The sequence below is a fragment of the Macaca nemestrina genome, chromosome 13 (assembly GCF_043159975.1).
Source record: "Macaca nemestrina isolate mMacNem1 chromosome 13, mMacNem.hap1, whole genome shotgun sequence".
NCBI lineage: Eukaryota > Metazoa > Chordata > Mammalia > Primates > Cercopithecidae > Macaca > Macaca nemestrina.
In genome coordinates this window covers 20,751,336-20,776,700 of record NC_092137.1, presented here as the reverse complement: position 1 = coordinate 20,776,700, position 25,365 = coordinate 20,751,336, and the positions used below count along the sequence as shown (strand labels likewise).

General features: G+C 38.8%; 1 protein-coding gene across 3 annotated transcripts in view; it reads left to right on the top strand.

The window, feature by feature from the left end:
- Positions 1 to 25,365, top strand: part of LOC105479862 (lipid droplet associated hydrolase) — a 150,768-nt gene that overhangs the window by 36,126 nt on the left and 89,277 nt on the right. For all 3 annotated transcript variants that reach the window (XR_986134.3, XM_011738186.3, XM_011738187.3), the window contains one exon: positions 8,412 to 8,581. Coding sequence is in view for 2 of the 3 variants with exons in the window: in XM_011738186.3 (XP_011736488.2) it covers positions 8,412 to 8,581 (170 nt within the window). In the remaining variant the exon portion in view is untranslated. The remainder of the gene's footprint in view (positions 1 to 8,411; positions 8,582 to 25,365) is intronic.

Sequence of the window (25,365 nt, the reverse complement as noted above, 5' to 3'; positions counted from 1 at the left end):
TAAAAGTGGCAATACAACTTATAAAAATGTGTAGGATATAGCAAAACTAGTGCTTAGAAGGAAATTTATAGCATTGACTCATATATTAGAAAAGAAGGAAGATCTAAAGTCAATTACCTAAGTTTCTGCCTTAGGACACTAGAGAAAGAACAATTTAAGCCTAAAGCAAAGAGAAGAAAAGATGATAAAAATGGGAACACAAATCAATGAAGTTGAAAACCAGAAATTATTAGAAAAAATCAACAAACCAAAAGTTAGTTATTTAAAAGACTAATAAAATTAATAAACCTGTAGCCAGGCTAAGCAAGGGGGGAAAAAGAGAAGACACAAATTACGAGTATTCAGAAAGAAAAGATTCATTGCTGCTGATCCCTTAGATAATAAAAGGACAATAAACTTAACTTGGATAAAATGGACCAATTTATTGAAAGATATAAGCTCCCAAAACTCACACAAGGAAAAATAGATAATCTGAATAGACTATATCTGTTAAAGAAATTAAACAAATTCACCAAAGCTGAATAAGGACAAAACAAGAAAAGTATAGATCAATATCCTTGAGGGACATACATGCAAAAATTCTCAACAGAATACCAGCAAACTGAATTCAACATCACATTAAAAGGATATGGTCATGATCAAGTGAGCTATCTTAAGTCATACTAAAGACAGAAACAGACATTTGAAGAGAACGTGAATGGCAACTTTGAAAGTTGAAAACAGATTCAAAGGATCACCCTTGATCAGGTGTTCTCAAACTTTGGCATGCATCAAAATCACCTGGAGGGTTTATTAAAACACAGGTGCTACCTTCTGAGTTGTTGATTCAGTAGATCTCGGGTGGGACCTGAGAATTTGCATTTCTAACAAGTTCCCAGGTAATATTGATGCTGCTGGTCCTGGGACCACATTTTCAGAACCACTGCCCTAGATGTTCACCAATAAACACTGATGAGGAAAACCAGTAGAAAATATCTGTCATGTGTCTGAATTTTTAGGAAACAGCTTTAATTCTTATTGTAAATTGACATCTTATTATTTATAACTTTACTTTGAACATGTCTATCTCTGTTTGGCCTGCTTGTGTACTATTGAGTTAATAACTTAGTAATTAGAGCCTGGGTTCTTTGCTACCTAATGAGAACAGTGCCATCTAGAGGCATTAGCCCAAAGGGCCACCGTAGGGCCAAAGGAAGCTGTGGTTTCTGGAGAGGGTGAAAGGGCAACTCACTATCATTAAGCACTTATTGACAACCTACTGGGTTGTTAACTGTCATGCTACAGGGGTATACAAAGAGTTAGAATTGCTTGCCAGTCTCCACCTTTTAGGTTCGTGACTTTCTATATTCTGAGTAACTCAAAAGTTCTGTGAAGGCTAAGTAGGGCTCTGGGCCTTACCAGCCCCCCATTCAGCTAGAACAGGTCTGCTCTCATCTGTCGTACACATTGGAGATTATGTTTGCAAATGTATGCTATAGTTGCTTTGGATAGGCAGCACAGATACATTATTTGCTGTCCAAGATTGTCCTAAGGTACTGCTTTTCTGGCATGCAAAATATAGTGTGAAAAATATGTAATCATTGAGAAAAAGGGCATAAGCTATAACCACACATCAAATGTTGAAAGTATGTCTTGCTTCATATTAGCACATGTTGAAATTATGAACAGTTGGAAATAATATTCTAGTGGACCACATTAGCACAATCATAAGTTGAATACAATTGGAAGAACAGATGTTCACCAATGTCAGAAGGGGATGATTCGAGGGGGAAAAAAAAGTGTGAAAAGAAAATTTGAGGAGTTAGGAGTATAAACTGTTTTCTGGATTTGATTTGCTATAGAGTCAGCATACATGATGGGAAATTCATTATCAACTATTTCAAGTCATTGTTTAGAAAGTACGAAAAGAAAGCTAGAAATCATGCTGGTTTCGTTTTAGCAGATAAAAACATAACCAAAAAAGTTACACAATCTTGCAACTAACGATGAATTTGAGTCATGCTTATCCAAAGAAACAATAAACTACTCTCACTGCAGTCCCCCAACTAGGAAGAAAGAGAGAAAACCCAGTGGAGCTTTCTCTCTTGCCAGGACTGGGAGTGGCAGGGCAACAAGGAGGTGAGATGGAATGACTAGATGAGCGCAAGGCAGGAACAACCAATCAATCAACTCTCAGGGCTCACGGTCCCTAGAAATGAAAGCAGGTAAATCTGTGGGTCAGAAGAGCAAAAAGCCAAAGTGCAGAGCAAGAGAAAGAAGTTAGGAATCAAGCAAATTGTTAGAGTCCCAGGACAGACAGAAGAAGTAGGGAGAGTGAGCATTGCAGTTAATATCCATAACACAGACCAGATTGTGCGCTCCTCTCTTGGCAATCTATAGGTATCTTCCCATTGATCACAGAACCGAGTCCAAACTCCTTGGTGTGAAGTTCAGTTTCCTACTTCATCTAGACCCAACTTTCCTTTTTAACCTTATGCTTCACCTTTCCCTATAACCACATATAGCCACAGAACTCACAGCTTTTTCCAAGTAACAGCCATGGAAACATGGCTGTTTCCAAAATAGCACTTTACAATAAAAAGTAACACACTTTTTATGCGTTTAGCTTTTATTGTTTGCTAAGTCTATAACATTATGTTCTCCTTGCTGAATCTCTCTTCTGTTTCCTGCTAAGGACTGTTGAAGTCCTTAGCAGATAATTGGTTTTAGTCAAGTGGAACACATAATTTGATGACTGTGGTTTTCACCTTCTGTTTGGAGAATAATAATAATAAATTATTTTATAAAACATATGCTTGGGGTTTACAAATCTTAAAATTTGTTTTCTAAATAAGATAGCAGTGTTAAATAGAATAATCATCTCCCATCCCCTCACTGTGATGCATACTTTAAGAGCCAACAGAGTTGTGTCAGTGTTTAGATATAAGGAGCTGACAGAATACTTCGGGAGGGAGCTGGGGATTGATGAGAGTGTACTCTCACTTCAGCCTAGTAACCTCAGGACAGTTTTGAAAGGAAGGCCTTATGGATCGATGAACTCGGTAAGCATACAGAATTAGGGACCACAGTTCTCATTGAGCCAGTTCACTGATAATCAGTACGAACCCATAAAATCCTTAGGGGCTTCTGTATTCATGTGAGAAAGGAATGAATGGTGATTTTCCCTACAAAATGGGAGTAAGATACCTAGGAACAACAGCACGTCAGTGCATTCTTTTTTTTTTTAATTTATTTTGAGAAATTTTTTAAAACATAGAAAAACACAGTTGTATAACAATCAAAGATTCTATTACTCACAATTGACAGTTAACATTGCCATAATTACATAAATATTTTTGTTAACAAAATAAGTGAAATAAAACAATACAGAAAAAGTTTTGTTCTTTGTATCCCATCTCTAGTTCTATCATGAATTTAGAGTAAATACTTCATGTATCTTTTTATATTTTTAGTTTATATATATATATTTGTATAGCATGGTGAACAACATATGATTTTTTATATATTTGAAAAAATTACCTAAGGAGGAAACTGTTTTTTTTTTTTAAATTTCTTCTAACTACATAGTTATACATGTGCCATGGTGGTTTGCTCTACCTATTGACCTATCCTCTAAGTTCCCTCCCCTCACCCCGTACCCCACAACGGCCCTAGTATGTGTTGTTCCCCTCTCTGTGACTGTGTGTTCTCAATGGTCAACTTCCACTTATGGGTGAGAACATGCATCACAAGGAAACTGTATTTTCATCTTGATCAAAGAATTCTTTAAAATATGAAATATTATTTTTAGCCTTTGAATTTTTACATGTAGGTTGTTTAATTAAAGTTATTAAGATACAGCTTTGGAGTAATGATTGGGGGCAGGATGGAAGAGTTTAGTAGCTGAGCAAATTCTGGTGTGAGATGTAGTTACAGTATGCAGACTCAGTCCTACCAAAGGCATGTGTAGTGCTAATCTCCAGTCTTGTCTGTTCTATGGTCAGAGATGACCTATAAATGCTGTTTGCATGAAAATAAATAGTTGAACTTACACATTTTTATTCAATATATAGCCATATATATGAATGGCAGTTAAATTTAAACTGTTTTGCTTGGATTCAGATACATAGTTAAATGCATACGTTTATAGTAACATACATGTAATAAAGAATATCTTCTAGTTATTTATCTTGGGTAGAGTGGGAAAAGGTACAGTACTTTTTATGAATCAAAGGGCCATTACCCTTCTATTGTGATCCAATAAACCCTGTTCTTTTCTCAAGCAAATGCTTGAGATACTTAACTTTGGCATTTAATAATTGCGTTTTTATCTATGTCTGTTTCCTCTTAGTAGATTATGATCTCCTGAAAGGCAAAGGTAGTATATTTTATTTATGTCTGTACTTTCAATAATACCAAGGGCCAATTAGTCACTGTTTTCTGTCAGAGTAGTCAATTCAGTTCATGTAAAATGAAGAAAATAATAATCATGAGATTTATCTGTGTTCTGAGGCTGTAAGGGAATTTAAAATTGAAAGCACTTTTAATGACTGCTTAATAACTTTAATGACTGGACCAGCAAATTTGAGCGATTAGACAAAAAGTTAATGTGAAGTACTGATTTTATTTAATTTCTCTACTATTTCAGAACAAGTTGTGTATACCTTTTGAAATAAACTGTAGAACCGATAGGTGAGCTGTGAAGTGATATCTAATAGAGTTGGGTCTAAGAAATAGGCTTAGGTTCTAAGAGAAAATTATCAATATGATCCTTAGGACCATTTATTAGTAACAATATGGTGGATTGTATTGTCATCCACCAACTCAGGCAGTTCTCAATTTAGAAACAGATTATGTTCCAAATGTGCTTCGTTGATTATAACTTGGAGTACAGTTTCCTCATAGAAAGAATGGTATTAATGATTTCCATATTAGCATTCTTCTGGTTTCGATACAACTGAATGTAATTTTTTCTGCATTTTTTGGAGAGTAAGTTAATAATTACTAGCATTTTCTCAGATTATATTACTATTAAAATAATAGGAATAAAAATATGTAATCAAGTATATAGTCTTTTAACCTTTCATTTTCTGCTAGTAAAATAATATCTAGAATTTTATTTATTAGTAACATGAAAAAAGATAGGCTGGGAGTATGGCTTACACCTGTAATCTCAGCACTTTGGGAGGCCAAGGTGGGTGGATCACCTAAGGTCAGGAGTTTGAGACCAGCCTGGCCAACATGGTGAAACCTCATCTCTACAAAAATTCACCAGGCCTGGTGGTGTGCGTCTGTAATCCGAGCTACCTGGGAGTCATGAGAATTGTTTGAACCCGGGAGGCAGAGGTTGCAGTGAGCTGAGATTGTGCCACTGCATTCCAGCCTGGGCAACAGAGTGAGACTCCATCTCAAAAATAAATAAATAAAAATAAATTTTAAAAGATAGCACATTAAAATTTTCAATCATTGTTCATTTTTAGAAAGTACTTTCCCCATTAATCTTACCACTTCGGCAAACACTAACTCGTAGTGTGTTCTTCTTGAAAATCTACTGAGTAGTTCCCAGAGGTAAAGCCAGATCTACCTCTGAAATATTCTGATTTATAATGTCCTTTAAAGTTTATCTGAAATACAATGTTTTAGGACCTTATTTATGATGTCAATGAAATTTTAGAATATTTAATTCATCTTCTTTCTCTTTGCTCTAACCATGTAAATGTTCTTGGTATTATTTGAAGGAGGACTTAAATAACAGGAATTGAAATGATGGCAGTCATAGCTTTTATTTATCTGTTTATGCCAGGCACTTAAACAACAGCCATTGGAAGCTAGCATTATTATCTCTATTTTGTGTATGAGGAAACTGAAGCCTAGGTTAAAGGATTTGCTCAAGTCACACAGTTAGGGAGATGCTGAGCTGAGATTTAAACCCAGATTTATCTCATCTCCGGAGCCTGTTTATCTTTGTACTGCACCTACTGTCCCAACAAAAGGAAAACTTGGATATTTCCAAATGCTGCATATTTTGAAAAAGAACTTGGGACGCAAATATTAATATTATTGTGGTGTTTTCATATGAAAGAATGATATGATCACTTTTGGGTAGAGTGATTAGAGAAGCAGGGTATGAACTATTCAAACCTAAATGTAATATTTCATGCATGAAAAGGTGGATTTGGAGCCATTAGAAGTCCTACCAAAGTCAGGTTCCAGATTCTCTGTCTTCCCAGTTCTGTTTCATGCTTAACTTTCTTGTTAAGTAGAGAATGAATTGTAAGCTGACCTGGGAAAAAGAGTGAGAGCATAACATGTTTTACCTGGGAGATTAATAGTACTATGGAAATAGGGAAGTAAGCCTCATTGAGTCAAGAAAAAGCTTTTCAATAACTGTATGCTGGACTTTGGGGAGCAGTGCTAAGCAAGACCTGAATTGTAAACTAAGAGTGAATTAGGAGTAGTATAGGGAGATAAATAAACAGGGATGTTGTGGAAACTGAAAAGACAGCCACTTTACTCCTCACATAATGAATCATAAAAAGGTCTCTCAGAGGAGATAATGCTTGTTTCAAGTTTGTAGGATAAACAGGACTTAGACTAAAAGTGGAGATAAGCACTAAAAACAAACAAACAAAAACCTGTACAAACAAAACAGAAGAGTAGTTTTTCTGAGTTTGGGGTGCCTTTTGAATGAACCATACCGATTATAATTCCCCTCAATGCCTTGCAAGTCATAAGAGCAAGAAATTCAGTGTTCAGTCATTCAAATTTTAGGAAGCAGTTGGCTGTCTTATGATATTTTGAAATATTACACCCTGTCATTGGGTTACATATATGTTCATAGGGAAAACCTATTCTACTCATAGAATATTAGAGCGGCCAGCATCCTCAGAGATCATCTAGTCAGTTCCAATTTTCATTCAACAATAACATTTGCTGTGTACTAGTCACAGGACACAGATGAAAAGATGGACCTTGCCTTCAAGGAACTCACAGCCTAAGAGAGGAAATAAACATACAAACAGACAATATGCAAGTTTGATAAAGTGCTATAATAAAAGAGGTACTGATTAAGCACAGAAGAGAGCTCATTAATTTTTCTTGAGGATTAGCTAGGTAAAGTTTTAATTAGGTCTTGAAGAACCTAGAAAAGTAGTTCATTTGTGACAGAGAGGGAGGATATTTCAGGTCAGGACTATGCTGGTTATTTAAAAGGGACAGTTTTCCATTTGACCCAGCCATCCCATTTCTGGGGATATACCCAAAGGATTATAAGTCATGCTGCTATAAAGACACATGCACACGTATGTTTATTGCGGCACTATTCACAGTAGCAAAGACTTGGAATCAACCCAAACGTCCATCAGTGACAGACTGGATTAAGAAAATGTGGCACATATACACCATGGAATACTATGCAGCCATAAAAAAGGATGAGTTCGTGTCCTTTGTAGGGACATGGATGCAGCTGGAAACCATCATTCTCAGCAAACTGTTACCAGAACAGAACACCAAATACCGCATGTTCTCACTCATAGGTGGGAATTGAACAATGAGATCACTTGGACACAGGAAGGGAATCATCACACACCGGGTCCTATTGTGGGGAGGGGGTAGGGGGTAGGGATAGCATTAGGAGATACACCTAATGTAAATGATGAGTTAATGGGTGCAGCACACCAACATGGCACATGTGTACATATGTAACAAACCTGCACGTTGTGCACATGTACCCTAGAACTTAAAGCATAAAAGAAAAAAAAAAGGGGGACAGTTTTTAACATTTCTACTTAAGTTTTTCCATCTGGATTCCTTAAATAAATAAAGATTATCTAAAATAATTAAGTCATATCATGGACTTTCTTAGTTGTCTGTTAGTAATATAAATTAACCTAAGCAGCTGGTACTCAATGTGTGATGCTGAGACCTAGTGCATCAACATCCTCTGGAAACTTGGAAATGCAGCTTCTCAGGCCCCAGCCTAGACCTGCTGAAACAGAAACCCTGGGGTGTGGAGCCCAGCCATATGTTTTAACAAGACTTCAAGGGGATTCTGATGTATGCTCAAGTTTGAGAACCACTGGCCTAAGCTAACAGTAATACACAGAATTATTGAAAGTTCATGGGCTCTGAGGATTTGGAGACCTGAATTTGAATCTCACCTCTCCCACTTAATAAGTTTGTGACTGTTAATCTGTCACCTAATATCTATGAGCATTGGGATTTTCACCTATCAGGTGAACGTTATAATGTTTCCTTCCGAAAATTGTTGTGAAAATTGGTTAATATAATGAATGCCTAATATTATCACTGGCACACTGTAGGCTTTGATAAATGGTAACTGCTTTTTATCATGATTGTTATCTTTTTCTTGATCATTTTTCAGTGATTACTTTTACTTACTGAATGAAAACATGCCCATAATTTGCTTTTAGATTCAAATGCTCAAGAAATTAAGGACATCTATGGACTTAATGGACAAATAGAGCACAAACTAGCTTTCCTGAGAACTCATGTGCCAAAGGACATGAAACTTGTGCTCATTGGCCATTCGATAGGCAGCTATTTCACTCTTCAGATGCTGAAGCGAGTCCCTGAGCTCCTGGTAAGTACATCTCCAGAGGTGACTGTGGGTGCTGGACTGTGGGCCTGCACAAATCCTCCTCACCCTTCCTATGTTCTTTTGTCTCTTGTTTGGTTGATAAATAGAACAGAGAGAGGGATATGTGCTTGCTGCCTTTATCCTTATCTCCATATTATGATGGACTTATGTGAATGTATGTTCATAATGTTTCAAAGAATAATGCTGAGGGAGATAGGAAGTTTCTGAAAGAATGCCTTTGAATCTAGGGTTATCTGGAGTTCTTATGTTACACATTATTTGCTGTTTTTTATAAAGAAATATTTAAGATTAGTCACTAGGTAAGACCTAGACAAGAATCTGTCTTTTGTGGGAAGGTATTTTGTAAATATTCTTGCCTTTTTCAGAAGGAAGAAATGTGTCATCATCATCACTGACAGGCAGACGCTGTCTTTATGCAGCACTACATCTTTATTAAGTGATACGTCCAGCTCCTTACCTGTTCTGTATCTTGGCGGCCTTTTTGAGACACATACTCACAAATACTCGCAAATATTTATTGGGTACCACTATGTGCCAGATATTAAGTGAGGTGCTAGAGACATAAAGACCTATTTAAAGTGCCCAGGAAAGCAAGTGAACTATAAGAGATATAAAACCAAACAAAACATTGTACTTCCACTGACATATACCATTGAAATAACTCACTGAATGGATGCAATTCACAAGATAATTCATTTCTTCTTTATTCAACAAACATATATTAAGCCCTTTCCATGTGTCAGATCCTGTGCTATGTTTTGAGGACATCCCAGTGAGTAAGACAGTCTTTGAAGTAGGAGAGCCTGTAGTCTGCTTGAGGAGACAGTCAAACCAATAGATGTGATACCTGCTGTCTTGTTTAAGTTCAGGGGGTGTGGGAGCATGGAGTGCTGATAAACCTAGTAATCTGAAGCCAAGATAGGACATGATCGCTTCATGGCCACTTTGTGCTAGGATTTTGACTGTTTCTCACTCCATGGGATAAAATATCTTCAGTGGGGTCTCAGAGCTCACTAAGCACTTGCTCCTTTTCTCACCAGCTTCACCTACTTACTTCTTACTCATAATTGCCCTTGGGAAATGTACAGCTATAGCCTCCCTTGCTATGGTTTTTAATAATAAATGGAGGTTTTAAATTATTATTGGGTATAAGAAAATGTGTTTTTCATTTCTAAGTGTGAATTCAATAAATTCAAGATTGTACTCTGTTCTCTGTATTACTGTCTACTGTGTTGGTTTCTTTTTCCCCTAAATAAGGTCTCTTAATCAGAATGCAGGCTTTATTCTTGCTTTTAGCATTTTGCACAGCTTCTAATGTCTTTTGTGCCTTTGAAGTCTCCTCTCATACTGTGTCATGTGGTTGCCATCTTTATGGTGTCCAGCCCTGCCTCTTAGTGGTTCTACTTGTACAGTTGCTGTGAAGTTCTGGCTCTAGAACCAGGACACCTAGGTTCCAATATTTATTGTCTTTTTTTTTTTTTTTTTTTTTTAGTCTGTCTGATCTTAGACAAGTTATTAAGTCTCTACTTCAGTTTTGAGTCTCAACCTCAGTTTCCTCATTTATAAAATGGGTATAATAATATGTTCTTCAAAGGATTTTTGTGAGGAATTATATAAAGCATCAGGAATGATATCTGGAACTTTAAAGTTCCAAATAAGTATTAGCTATTATTATTATTAGGGAAATAACTCTAGTCATTGTCTCAGTCATTAGGTTAACTGTTGTATTAGGTATCTACTGCTGTGTATCAAATTGCCCCAAAATTTAGCAGTGTAAAACAATATACATTTCTTCACTCATAGTTTCTGGTCAGAAGTCTGGCCACAGCTTAGCTGGGTTCTCTGCTTCAGGGTCTCTGCCAAGATTTTAACCAACATGTCTTCCAGGGCTGCAGTCTTATCTGAAGGCTTTAGTTGAGATGGATCTGCATCCAGGCTCACTCATGTAGTTTTTGACAGGATCCCATTCCTTGAGTGTTGTTAGACAGAGGGCCTTCATTCAGTGGTGGCAGTTGGGTAGAGGCCACCTTCTCTAACATGTCGGCCTGTCTAGCTTACTTCATTAGAGCACGCCTGAAAGAAGAGCCAGGGAGACAGGCTGCTAGCAGATGAAAGTCACAGGCTGTAACCCAGTTACAAAGTGACATCCCATCACGTTTCCTGTATTCTTGTTAGAATCAAGTTACTACATCTAGCCCACACTCAAGGGGAGATAATTACACAAGGGCATGAATACTAGGAGGTGAAGGTCATTGGGAACTGTGTCAGAGCTGCGTACCCCACCACTCTAAAATTAGGATTTCACTTGTGTGTTGTGCAGTCAAGCACATGGACATAGGATGTACATAAATTAAATTACTGCATTTATTTACTGGTATAGGCAGTGACTTGGACCTGTCAAATAAAATGTAGCAAACTGACATGAAATATAATTATTTGTTGTTAGTTGTTCCGGGTGTCTTAAACACCTTAAGAACATTAAAAAGGATACTTGCACATTTGAAATAATAGCATTACTGTTCTGTAAACATAGGCAAGAAAATATTCATTTCGGAGCTCATCACAGGCTATTATTAACTTAATCACATATCTGCTATGGTTTTTGTGTTTTCTCCGGATCTATTCTGCATGTGATGTGTGGTTTCTCTTTTGTGTATTTGAAAACGATTGTTCAACACATTGTCTTGAACCCTTCTCTCTTTTTGGGCTCATACTCACAATGTCTGTTGGGAAAGAAGTAGAATGCATCTCAAATTTAGTGCGCTTTCTTATAGCTTGTTCAGCGTCATAACTTTCTAATTATTGTCCTGCCTTCAGGTGTCCTTGCTTTTGCAGGAATAGTGGTGAAAAGGGGAAACAAAGATGAAACTTGAGCTTAACCTACTTTATTTGTGGAGACATAACTCAAACTGATTATAGAGTTTTCAGAAAGACATGTGAAGCAGTGTTTTATCTTCTTAAAAAGGGCGTAGGCTAGAAAATAATGTGTGCAATAAATTGTCCAAAAGGTCACCTCTTTTGGGGGGTGGGAGGGGCAGTGAACATCTGTATGATTTTTAAATTATTATTCAGAAGCTTTATCTGGTTTCAATTAACTACATTGTTGAAATTCCCTACCCCATCCCCAGCCCCCATTAAACACCTGGGTCAGTGAATATTGGTGGTGTGATCCCTGCCAAAGTGTTGAAATTTCAGTGTCTCTGGGCTACTCTAAGACGCTGCAGTGCTGCATGCCTGAAGTTAGCATGACATGCTCCATTTGAGATGCATTTGACAAATATGTTTGTGTAAGCCAGAATGTTACAATCCTTAATCATTTTGCCAAAAATAAGTTAGCTATTATGTTTTATAACATATGAAGTGTGATAATAAGAAACTTGTGTTTCCATCTCTTCTGTTATTTTTTACTGGAATATTTGACTCTCGTAAGATTTTGAGGACATATGTGTAGTTTAGTAGCTAGCTGGCTTATTTAGTTTTATTTTGGTTCAGCTCTTTGCAATATTTTCATAACTAATTATAGGCAACTTGGTCTTAAATCATTTTAAGAGACTTATTGTATATGTCAGATACATTGTCTGACCTGTATTTTAATATACTAAAAAAAAGTTGCTGCTTTAAAAAAATCTAGTATTTAAAATTATTTGTTTATCTAAACAAATTCCACACATAGAATTAGAGATATTCTTCATATATTTTTAAAGTAATGCTCAGTATAGGGAATTTAAAGGGAAACTTGAGTAAATAGGTAATTGGAAGACTGTTAAATTGTAGCTATCATGACTTATAATAATAAACATAATTGTTTTTAGGTTCGTAGGATCTTAGAACTGAGATAGGCTTTAGAGACAATCTGGCCCCGTCTTTCATTTTATCAATGGGAAGTGAGAGAAAGGTCCCTTGCCAGGATTCAGCCTTGGCTCTGCCTGAATCTGGGGTGGAGCATACTGATATTAGCTGTGAGTATAAAAAGAATCCAAGAAGGTATTGATGGCTCCTCCAACCTGTGGATGATAGCAGAGACTATAGCTATTACAGTGTGCCCTGCACTGTACACAACTGCTAGGTTCGTGTGATTCATTGTGTTGGTGCTCCAGGAGTAGGAAACCCCATAAATGCTCTAGCAATTTCAGGATTGTGTGTTGCCGTAGGGGGAGATAATCAGAAGCAAAAAAGTAGTAATTTTATCTCTACTATCTAGAATCTTCTTTCTCTTATCAACCGTCTGTATGTTAAAAATGTGTCACCTGATTTTGCCAGTAAATCTTTTTCATAAAGTTCAAGTTTGGGAGTTGAGGTGAAAGCCCTCGATTCTTCACTGAGTCTTGGGGTGAACATCAATTAATATAACTTTAATTTTCCTCTAAGAATTTATATAACCTTTAATGATAACATGTTCTCCTCTTCCAGGGATATCAGATCCTTCATAAGCTTAATTTTTTATATTATTTGGCCTTCCTGTGCACAATAACATAGAGTTTCCTTTGTCTGTCTGGTTGGCAAAACTGTCTTCTCTCTGAATGAAATTTCCAGATTACTTAAACTCACTCTCTTAAGTACCAGACTATTTTATCCAACAGGATAAAAATTTGTCTAAAGTATATTACTTACTTATCTGCCTTCTTCAGCGATGCATATTGAGTATAGAGGAATTTTTTTCTTAGTGATTTAAGGGCAGTGGTAATAACACTATTATTTTGATAGTGTTGTACTAGAATAAAATGTAATCAAAAGGAATGTGCCTGTGTCCTGAAATTTCTTAGGTGATAATGCTTTTTCATTAAAAAAAAATGTTTCATGTATGTCTATGTTAGTTTTTCTATCTCCTCGCTCAGTGTTAAGTACCTCTTCTCTTCCCTACTTCTAATTTATTGCTACTAATTTGCTATAGGCAGAGAAAACCAATAACTACATTATAATTTTTTTTCAGTAGGAATGAACAGGTCCTAAATAGATAAAGGAGTAAAACTGATAGCATTAAATGTGTGGGCATTGTTATCACTCAGCTGTTTTTTCTCTTCTTTTGAGATCCTCAAAAAGAATGTTTTGGGGCATTTTAAATACTCAAACTTTTAGAGACTCAACATATAACTACAGCTGAGAAGCTTGCAAAAGTTTACTAGGAGAATTAGAATAGCTTGTTAGATCATGTATGTTTTGATTCAGGAATATACCTCATCCATACTAAGGAAAAAATAGCTTCAGTGTTCTCCAACAATGAGATTATTGAAACTGTGGTTTACTTACACTATTCTGCTGAGCCTTCATGTCTGCTGTCAAAGACATGCTTGTAAGACGCATTCATATAATGTCAGTCAGCTGTGTTTGACAGTTGAGATAATCGGGAGGGAGGGAGAAGAATAGGAAATAACTCATTTGTCATAGTAAATTTTGTCAGAATCCTGTCCCTAGATTCAAGTGACAAGACATGGAAGGCAAAATGAGGCAGTACTGTAAGGCTCTGAATGTTTTATGGAGAGAGGTGTCTTCTACCTGGGAAGCTCAGAAAAAGCTTCCTGGACGAGCTTCAGGGCCACTGAAGGATGAGTTGTATCTGGAAGTAGAGGATTTGATATGGTGACTAGGGGGTACTGTGCATTCTAGGCAAGGGGGACAGCATGAAGAGAAACGGTTTTCATCACTGGGCACAGGGAGAGGGCAGTGGGTGGTGTGACTGGGTTGCAGCAGAGTGTGCCTGGAGGGATCAGTCAGACATGGGATTGATAGAGATGGACAAAAAGCTGGGCTAGGGAGTGTGGACTCATTTTCTGGACGGCAGAAAGCCACTGAAGGATCTCTGATGATAGCAGTCATGCATCAGGTAAATAATCTCTCAGGGAAAAGGAAAATGAGATGGAGAGAGAAAAAGTGCAGTATAAAAAGTGAACATCCAGGTGACAGGAAAGTTTACTAGTCCAAGTAAGAAATAATAAAGAGAGTGTAAGAGATAAAATTGCTCAGGGAGATTGCTGAGAAAAGAGAGAGGTCATAGATGTATATTGGCGGAATGACTTCATTGGCCATAAAGGAGTGTTACAGGATTTTTGGGGTATTGCTGTTCTGGCTAGAAACTTGTGGTTGGTGGCACCTTTGCCTGAGTTTTGCTCGGGCCCACTGGGCTCGTTCCACCCACTCTGCCTGACAGGCTGTGCTCAGCTCATGCTGCCGGCCTGGATCCTATGCCTCCAAGGGAGAATAGAGTCAGGCGTGGAGTGATGAGGAGGGTGTGTGAGCAAGTGTGGGGTCTGGCCACCGCACAGTCAGTTATGCTGGCTGCTGCCATGGGGCAGGCAACTTCAGGTGCCAGCATGGGTGCCAGCTCTCTGTGAGGCCACAGCTGGACCAGGCACACTGTAAGCAGCTTCCCCGGTGGCACCAGGGAATGCAGTGGCACCCAGAAGCTTAGAGATGCCAGGAACCACAGGGCCCCAAAGAGGGAGTCACAGCTCTGGCTCAGGGAGCTCGCAGGTCTGGGCTCCCTGAAGTGCTGCAGATTTTCTCTCCTTCTCTTCACTCGCAACATGGAGAGCAGGGGGCATGTTTCGGCTCTGTTTGTGTTACAGCAGCTCTTTTAGCCTTGCCACTCTTCAGGTCCCGAGTTCTTGTCCTGCGACAAGGAAGAATGAGGTTTGCAGACAAGCAGAGGGTGAGCAAGACAGAGAGGAGCTTTACTGAGCAATAAAACAGCTCAGAGAAGACCCACAGTGGACAGCTCTTCTATGTAGCCCAATGAGTGTTCAGCTCCTAGCAGAGAGGGTAGCTCCTCTCTGCAGCTGGTCATCCTGACAAGTGTTTAGCTATCAGCAGAAAGGGTAGCTCCTCTCTGCAGCTGGTCATCCCATCCTGCAGCTCTGAGCAGAGAAGAGGCCCTATAGTAGGTGGCTCCTCTGTGCAGGCAGGTCATCCCTTTGTCTGAATCTCTTGGTAGAGATAGTAGCTCCATTCTGCAGCAGGTCGTCCCATTGTCTCTCTGTCCTCTGCTGTGGCTGAGCCCAGGGCTTTTACAGGCCTCAGAGAGGAGGAAGTGCCCACTGATTGGTCCATGGGCAGCCATGGGTAGGCCCAGAAAGGGCACCACAAGTCCCCTACTCTGGTCCATGGGACTGGCAGCCTGGCCTGTAGCCTTCAGACCCTCCCTGACCTGCAGGTGGGGCCTCACCGGAGACCCTCCCGCTTCTGCCCAGTGGCCCATCTGCCTCCTGCCAGCATCTGTGGCACCCAGGTTGCTTGTGCCAAGGGGCATCTGCAGGCCAGTGCCGAGCCACCCTCAACACCCCTCCTCAATTTCCCCTCATGCTTGTCAGCACCCAAAATCCAGAGAGGGCTGAGGTGGCAGGGAGCTGGCATGTCAGTGCTGCCTCAAGTGTACACACACCCAGCTGGGCTGTGACAGTGCCCAGGCTTGGCCCCAACCCTACTCCAAGATCAGAGCGGGCGCCAGGAGCGGGAAGAGGCCAGGGAGTGGGAACAGGCCTCTCCAAGCCTTCAAGGGCCAGGAAGGGGGCCTTCCCAGGCCCCCAAGGGCACAGAGAGGCATGGGTCCACAGCTCTTACTTGGGCTGCTGCCTGCTTCTGGCTCTCGTGGCTCCGTGAAGCCCAGCTGCACCCCCTCACAGCTTGGGGCAGGGGCTCTAGGTACTTGCTGGGCCTAGGCCGGTGTCACGGTAGGGGCAACATCTCCATGAGCTCCCCCAGTGACCCTGGCATTCAGGGGCAGTCAGGAGCTCCCCCTTGCCCAGATTGTGGCCCTGCCCAGTGCGCACCTCCAGGAGTGGATTGCAGGCCCTGGCCTGGCCACCAGGAGTGTCAGGCCTGATGGTCACCCTGATGCAGGGCAGACCCCGGTGACAGAACCCTGGGCAGCCCTGTGCAGAGCCCCCTCCTGAGGCGCAGGAACCCTGCGCTGCTGGCCGGTCCCCAAAGCAGGCGTCACAGTCAGCTGCCTCAGGGACATGGAGCACAGGGGACCCACCACTGCCATTGCTGCTCCTGTAGCCACTCCTGCTGCCACCGCCCATGCCTCCCCACTGTGGACAGCCCGCTGCTGCCATCAGGAGGAGGAAGAGGTGGAAGTCATAGAAAGAGGCAGAAGATACAATAATTTTCCAAACTATTGGCTGCAATCCATTAATGGATCCCAAAATCACTTCAGTGGGTTGCAACCAGTGGATCAGTCAAGAGAGAGTAGACTGTGCTACAATAACACAATGTCAGTGGCTTTTAACAACAAAGGTTTGTTTCTTGTTCATGATACAAATCCTTTGAGGGTAGGCTTCCCCTATGAAGATCTGTCTATGCAAGCTTTCTCCAGAATCCAGATTGATAGAGTAGCCTCTATCTGGAATATTCAAGTCCCATGGCAGAGGATATAAAGTGAATGGTGAACCACACCTACATTTTAAAACCTCTGCCTGGAAGTGAAAATTTTCACTCCTCAGATTTTATTGGACAGAGCAAATCATATGACCAAGTCAGCCATCAATAAGGCTGTGAAGTACAGTCCTCCCCAGAGAATGGAAGCATATGTTTGTGACCGATAAAACAGTGTTTTTAAACAATGTATAATAAAATAGAGTAAAATAGAGTAGAATAAAAATATATTGCAGTAAAGGCATGTATTATGAAACTTTTGTTTCACTTTGTATGTGTGTTGATAACGTAGATTACAATGTCAAATGTATATCTTACTGTGAGTTAAGGTAAAAAAAAAAAAAAGTTTGAAAACCATTCATCTGGACTAGAGTACACCATAGTAGCTAAGAACACAGCAAGAATGTCAAGAAAGGGGTAGATACATGGAGGATTACGGATGGCCACAGATTTTTTTGTCATTCCTTTCAAGAAATGAAACCTGTTTCCCTTCCCGTTTAAATTTAGGCCGAGCATGTGACTTACTTTCACCAATAAGATACGGTGGAAGTAATGTACTTCTGGTACCTTCAAGCCCAGGCCTTAAGAGGACTGGGAGCTTCTATTTTCTCCCTCTCAGAAGCCAGCTGCTGTGTAAGAAGGTCGACTGCCCTGAGACCACAAGGCTGAGAGAAAGCCCAAGCTAACTAGGAGGATCATGAGGCACCAGGCCTGAGTGAAACCTTCTAGGGCCTTCCAGCCCATCTCAGCCCAGCCCATCCACCACTGAGTGCAGCCAAATGAGTGACCCCAGCCCACACCACTGGAGCAAAAGAACCATCCAACTGAGCCCTATTTGAATTCCTGACCCACAGAATTGTGAGATAGCAAAATCATTGTGATTTTAAACCATAAGTCTAGAGATGCTGTGTTATATAGCAGTAGATAATTTAAACAAGGTAACAGGGTTGAATGTAACAAATGTTGAAGGCTTCAGGCTTCTAGAGTAAAAGGTTCTTGATGTCCTTGAAGACAGACTTTTTAGTGAAATAATGGACAAGGTGGTTGCAGGAAGTTAAGTGAGAAATGGATAGTGATTCCACTGGCCAGTGAAGGAGAAGAACACATGATAATTTAAGGAAGAAGCCGGTCAAGGGAACTTCTTTTCCTGTAAGTGGGGGAGAATTTAACATATGCTGAAGGGAACAGCCCAAGCACAGAAAGATGTCGAAAGTGAAAGACAAATAGGAACTTTCGTTGGAACAGGTTTCCTTCCATTTGTCTTTTAGTCTCCATACTTGAAAACTTGGAAAATGGAATTTTTCTTAATATTTGTGTCTTTGCAAAAGTGGTTTCCCCCTTCCCTGCGGGGGGGAACATATATTACATATTTAGTTCTCCTTTTCTGTCTAGAAAAAGTCTAGCTCAATTTTTAAAATAGATGTTATTGTCATTACTAACAGTGATTATACCTAACATTCATTTGAAATTTATAAAACATGTTCACATGTAACAAGGTATTTTAACAGTCTGATTTTTCCCGTCTTAAAGATGAGACTGAAGTGCCAAGGAGTCATGTATCCAACCCATATGTCAACTAGTAGAAAGTAGCAGAGCTGGGACTCTGTATTCTGTTTTCTAACTTTCTCATTATCTGTTTTCTAGGTGAGTTAATTAGAAAGGTGATGATTACAGATGGTTAGACTAAGTTCCTTTCGCAGATGACCAAACTATTTGGCCTAAACATAAGATTTCTATTTTTGCTTTTTTAATATTTGAGTTCTTCAAATACACAGTGAGTGAGTGAGTGAGTGAGTGAGTGAGTGAGTGAGTGAGTGAGTAGGAAGCAGGTGAATGCGTTGGGAGGAGTTTGGAGAGAACTGAGAGAAATGACAGCATGTGTGAGTGCTCTGGAGCATAGGAGATAAAGAGACTGTTGAGGCCTGGGCCAAGGGCAGAAATTCAACCGAAAAGATAGTAAATCAGAGTCCTAGAATTGAGCTGGGAACAGAAGGAGTATGAAGGAAATTAGAGGATTCTGCAGACATAGTGCATAGTAGTTTGACAATTACCTCTGTGTGACCCATTAATAAATCCTGCTGTGTGAAAAACACAAGCTTAGACAATCAGCACCTAACTACTCTGATTTGTGAAAGATTTTCCATTTCAGAAAACAGTAAGTCTCTTACTCTAAGTTTGTATTGTAGATAACGAAATGCTATTTTTCCAATCACTTATGCATTCATTTAAATATATATGTATCTGCATATTTGTGCGCACACACACATTATCTTTTCTGAATTACCCAGAATACTTTGCTAAAAACTAGACACATGGACAGTTTCAACTTTTCAACTTCAGCCATTTTTAGTTATCTGCGTATTTTTTTAAATCCTGAAATTGCTTTCAAAGTGGAAAAATTGTGTGGGCTTTTTTCATCTTTTCATAACTCAAAAACGACTTAATATGTTTTTCTCAAACTTTGCAAAAAAAAAAAAAAATCACCTTTGGGCTGAAACCAAGCATGGAAAATTTCACCACAAAGGGCTAATTTTTTGGAAAGCTGCAAGAAAGTGAAAACAGGGGTTTATAATAGAACATTCTTCATGCATGTTAATACTTAGTACTTTATCTAATGCATTTCATCTGAGAATTTCTGAACACTTTTCAGATTTAAATATTGAGCCATTTTAATATTTGTGTACCCATGATATATTTTCAGATATCAAAAAGTTCCCCCATCCTCTCAGATGTCCAATAGCTTCGGAATTAGTGAGATGTGTTTAAAATGACAGGTAGGGCAAATGAAGTTAAGTGGCTGCTAGCCAGAGAAAGCCATATATTTACTGCCCAACACATTTTATCACTACCTCTTCTTGGCCCAGGAGTACTGTAATTGTAAGTAAAATACAATAGATGACGTGGCACTAATTTGAATAAGCCAATATGTCTCAGAGTAGTATCAATAGCACCTGTGACAAGCAAATTAGACAAGCAAATTCTTGACCCTCTTCACTCCCAAGGGGTGGGGCTCACCAACCAGCATTTAACTAGCACTGCAGGTAATTCTGATACATGCTTAAGTTTGAGAACCACCTACCTAAGCTTTCCAAAAGCTTGGAACAGAATGCATTGAAACGCTGTGGACAATTCAATCTGTCCTTGGTCTTTCTGTGATGTCAGCTCTGTCTTCTCATATCCTTTGGAAGCAGGAGGAATACGAATCAAATTCTCTGAAGGAAAGGTCTTCTGTATTAATGTGCTCTAGCTCTTTCCACCTATGATGTTGTCCATAAGCACAGAGACTCCCTTGAGTAAACGTGCTAATATCAGCTTGTTCAGGGTAACAGCACTACCAAGATGTATTTTCTCATTTTCTTGAATTATTAGGGTCAAAACTGGAATGGGACTATAAATTTCTTTCTTATTTCTTTGAAATCTTTTAAGTTATAAGATGGTATCAGATCTGTCAGTGGAAGTTGACTGAAGCTCTGCTCTTTGGTGTGTAAGTTCTCAATCTGACGCTTTGCCGTAGCCCTCTGCATTTCAGCAAATCCATGGTCTGTATTTTTGTGTCTTCGGGCACTGAAGTAGTTGTTTATGTGCCACTGTAACAAGTGTTGAAAATATTACCCTGGTGATGGAAGTCACTAGTCTGTAGTATGTGGGCCTTTAGCTAATCCTTTTAGCCTAGGTTAATTTCTTACTATAAATTATTTGTAGAAATTCATAAAAAGGACAGCAAGTTCTCAAATAAAGATGCAAAGTATGTGAACAGATAATTCACCGAAGAACTAGCTAATATATCAAAAAGTGTGTGCCTACCACAATGTGTGATACAGTGTTTTATGAATTAGTATATAGTAGTATACTTAATGATGTCTGTTTATATTGAGTATGGTAGCATTTGCTAATGTTGATTTGATGAATGAACCTCAACAGTTATCAAAATTAACTATTACTATTACATAGTCTAAAAGAAAAGTTGTGTTGTGTGTGTATATACTTCGATATACATTTTTAGAAAGTTTGAACAGGTAAATACCAGGTGGCTTATAGTAGTTTTCTGTGTTGGTTAGGGGTAAAGGTTGTATTGGAGTGAAAACTCTACATTGTTTCTGCTTTTCTTTGTAATGACCATGTATTATCAGAAAAAAATAATTTTCATTAAAAAAAGTATTCATACCCTTTGAACCTACTAATTCTTTTCTTTGGAATGTATATTAAGAAAACAGACACAGATAGAAAAAAATCATGTGCAAAAATATTATCTATTATAACAAAAAAATTGAAAACATCCTAATGTCCAACCTTAAAGGCAAGGTTAGGTAGAGTTGGAATGTACAGCCATTAAAATTATATTTGCAAAAGACATTATAATACATAAAAGTTAATTATAGAATATTAAGGATGTCAGAATACATAGAGAATATGTGAATACAACTATATAAAAATCACACATGGAAAAGCTTGATAATAAAATTATAAAATGAATTTAGTGGTTGTATTTAAGTGGTGAGTTTGGGTGGGTTTTTTTTCTATTTCTTCCTTTTGAATTTTCTGTAATAGCACATATTTATTCACTATGATAGTCATTTAATGGTTATGCATTTTTCTCTTTTTTCTCTTTTAAGGTGATTTGTTCATGTTACTTTATAGCAGAAAGTTGTTCCAGGAGAGAGCTTTCTTTTTAAATTTAATTTAATTTCAGATTCATAGGGTACATGTGTATGTTTATTACATGAGTATATTATGTAATGGTGCAGGGTGGGGGGTTGGGCTTCTAGTGTACCAGTTACCCAAATAGTGAACATTGTACCCAATAGGTATTAATTATGTTCGCTTTGTATATTGTCAAGTTCAGTGCAGTCCTTCTTAGGGCTCGGTCAAATTATCCTACAAGGCCCATATTAAATACCAACCTTCTTAAGTCCTTCTGAGTACAAGATAGTTTATAAATAGACGAAAGAACAAATAAGTCATTATCCAAATGTCACTGCCTGCATGAAAACTTTGCTGATTGCTCTGATAGAATATAACTTCTGCTACTTTTGGGCCAATCATATCGTCTCCTATTAGCTTTTCTGTTGTGGCTTGTAGCTTAAGTGTAATTTTTTTTGTAGCCACAAGAGCAAGAGCTGGCTCGTTCTCTTCTTTGTATCCTTGCAAGTTCCTAGCATAGGGTTTTACACATCCCAAAAGGAAGACATCCATTTTTTTTCATTTAATTAAATTAAACTATATGAAAGTTACATCAGCAGTTTCTGCTGGTAAAATCCTCACTTGGTTCATAAGTGCCACTGACTTCTTCTGTTCATATAGATTAACCACTGCATTGACCTTAATTGTCTTATTTGACAGTGAAAGAGAGTACAGATCAGCAGCAAGAGGTAGCAGCTATATGCATCCAAAGGAGCAATACTAAATCAGCTTCTATAAGATAGAATTGAAGAATATTATTATCTCAGAATAGTTGAAGATTTCTTAAATTGGACAGCACAAATGTTTGTGCAAAATACTGCTGTACATGAAAGGAAAGAGCTTAGGGGTGTGGTGGACAGACTTTAGGGTGGGTGGCGCCCCATGATCCTCACCTCCTAATGTTTGTTCCTACACGTAATCCCCTTCATAAGTGGATATGACTGATGACTTGCGTCTGACCAACAAAATATGATAAAGGTGACAGACAGGAAGCACATGATTATGTGTATGTGATTTACATACCTAAGATTGTAGGGCCTGTCTTGCAGAAGTCTCTCTCCCATGCTGTCTTTAAAAGCAAACTGCCATGTTGTGGGTTGTCTATGTTGAGCGGCCTCTATGGCAAGGAGTTGCAAGGGGCCACTAGAAGCTGAAAGCAGCCTTCAGCCAACATCCAACAAAAAAACTGAAATCCTTGATCCTGTACTACAAAGAACTGAATCCTGTCCACAACGTTAGTGATTTGTATCCTTCCCCAGTCAAGCTTCAGATGAGACTGCAGCCCTAGCTGACACCTTGATTGCAGCCTGGTAAGATGCTAAGCAGAGAACCCAGCTAAGCTAGGCCTGGACTCCTGGTGTGCAGAAACTGTGCAATATCAAGTTTGTATTGTTTTAAGCTGCAAAGTTTTAGTAATTTATTACATAGCAATAGATAACAAATCAAGAGGAAAGTAAAAGGGTAATATCAACTCCTTGTTTTCTTTGCAGGAAAACCCACCTCTAAGACCAGTAGTAGCCCAAAGTTAGTATCAGCCTTGTAGCAGTAGCAGCTAGCCTAGCTTTTTCCCCTGCCACTTTTCCCTGCTTTTATGCTATCTTACCCACTCTTCCTACTCCATTCAATTACGTAGACTTTTGGCCTTCCTTGCAATTTTTTTATTAACATTACTTCTCTCCCCACCTCAAAAAAAAAAATAATTTGGGTTGTTGATAAGTGTGCCTTTTGATAGCTTGCCTGGTGATTATTATTTGATGTATTAACAAAATCACAGGTTGGGATTAGCATCATTCATCCTATTCTAGGTTGAAGCAGATCTTATTTGAAAGTATGGCCATATTCAAATCTCATCTGACCAAGAGGTTAATAGTGGTAGGATATTGAGAGCCCCAGGCCCTGCGGTATGAGAGAGTGGCCCATGCTAAGGCAGAGGTGACACTTTTGTGAATTCCCTTGCATTTGGGTGGATATAGGTCTGAAAAATATCGCTTGTACCTGGCCACACTGAAGCCTTGTTCATAGAAGAGCACATTCATAGAGCCTCAGTAGACAGACTTTAACTATCAGAGAAGACATAACAGGAAGGGGAGTGGAAACAGATGAACAACATTCTGTGAAATGCCTCTTTTTGGCTTTTGTTTAGTTCAGATAGAAGCTTCTTTCTAGGTTTGTGGAGATGAGAAGTATGATTGTGATCTTTAAGAAAGGAAAAAGCTCTCTAATACGGTTAACCAGAATGTATGAGGTTGTTTTACGCTCACTTCTTGCTTGTATGGAAAATCTGTGAACAATATGCAATGTAGGCCACAAAAAATTTCCTGAAATGGAAAAAGCCTAGCAGGCACTAAATGAAAGCTAGGCACTAAATGAAAGATGCTTCACAAGAATAAAATGTGCTTGCTTTGAGATCTCACATTCCAGGCCATTTCAGACTAATTGTGTTTGTTTGGGAAGAAGTAAGATTGTCAGGTATCAGGAAGGTGTATCGATACATAAAAGACAGAAGCCAGCGTCATACAGCAAACCTCTCCCTAAGAAACCAGATAGTAAATCATTTCCCAGGAGGGACCAGAGGGAGCATGCATGAATGAAGACACAGTCTAGAAACTCCATTTCAACAAATAATTTCTCCCCTCACTAGTGTTATGGGAGCTTCTGCAAAAAGCCAAATTGAGTGTTAGACATTCAGCCTTTCTGCTTTCATAATCTACTACCCTCAGGAAGACGCTAAGGAGCTTCTTATACCCTCTTACAAAGGAGAAGTCTCTGAGAGCTTCAGTAATATTGTATTAATGTCAATTGACATTTTTTCCGAAGACATTTCATAAAAACTTAGGGACATATTCTGGTTATCTGGGTACTAGGAGGGTTCTCCTTAAGGCCCTTGTTTACTTCCATTCATAGTTTCTGTGTTTGCCTTAGAGTCCCTGCACTTAGGGCTCCCTCCTGACTTTATAATTTCTCATTGTCTAGATATATATTTTCCTATCTGTGTGCCTTTGTTGAGCTACTTCCTTTCTGCTTTGTCCTACACCATCTAACTGATGCCTCCTGTTCTTCTGGAAAATCATCTCAAACATGAGCTCCTGTGTGAACTCTTTCCTGATCCTAGCCATTTTTACTCTGTCCTTCCTTTGGTGACACTTTTTCTCATAATTCTTCTATATTCCACCCTGTATTATAGGCATTGCATATGTCTTTGATTTTTCCTGTTAGTTTTTTCAGCTTTCCTTTTAACTAGAGCATAATCTACATACGGTAATTCTTTTGTTTGTCTCCCTGCCTCATTCTAGATATTTCTTCTGATTTAACATTCTACTTCACTAATCCTCACTTGAGCTATGTATAAGCACCTTTAAACTCATCTGTTATATCCTTAATTTTAGTTATTCTATTTTTTGCCTATGAAATTTCCATTTTATTGTTATAATTACTAATTCCTGCAAATCTCCATCTTGTCATTTAATATCTTGATCATATAGTTATTTTAAACTCCCTATCTGACTTTATTCTCCTTTCTACCATCAACAATTTTTAAAAGTATCATTACCTTTATAAAAGTTCAGCGATCATATATTTGACATGAAAATAAAGACTGTGTCTGATAATTCCAACATCTAAGTCTCATGTGGTTGCATTCCTACTTCTGCTTTTTCCTTCTTTGCTTTGGTTATATTATCTTGTCTATCCATATGCTTGTATATTAGTCCAGGTTT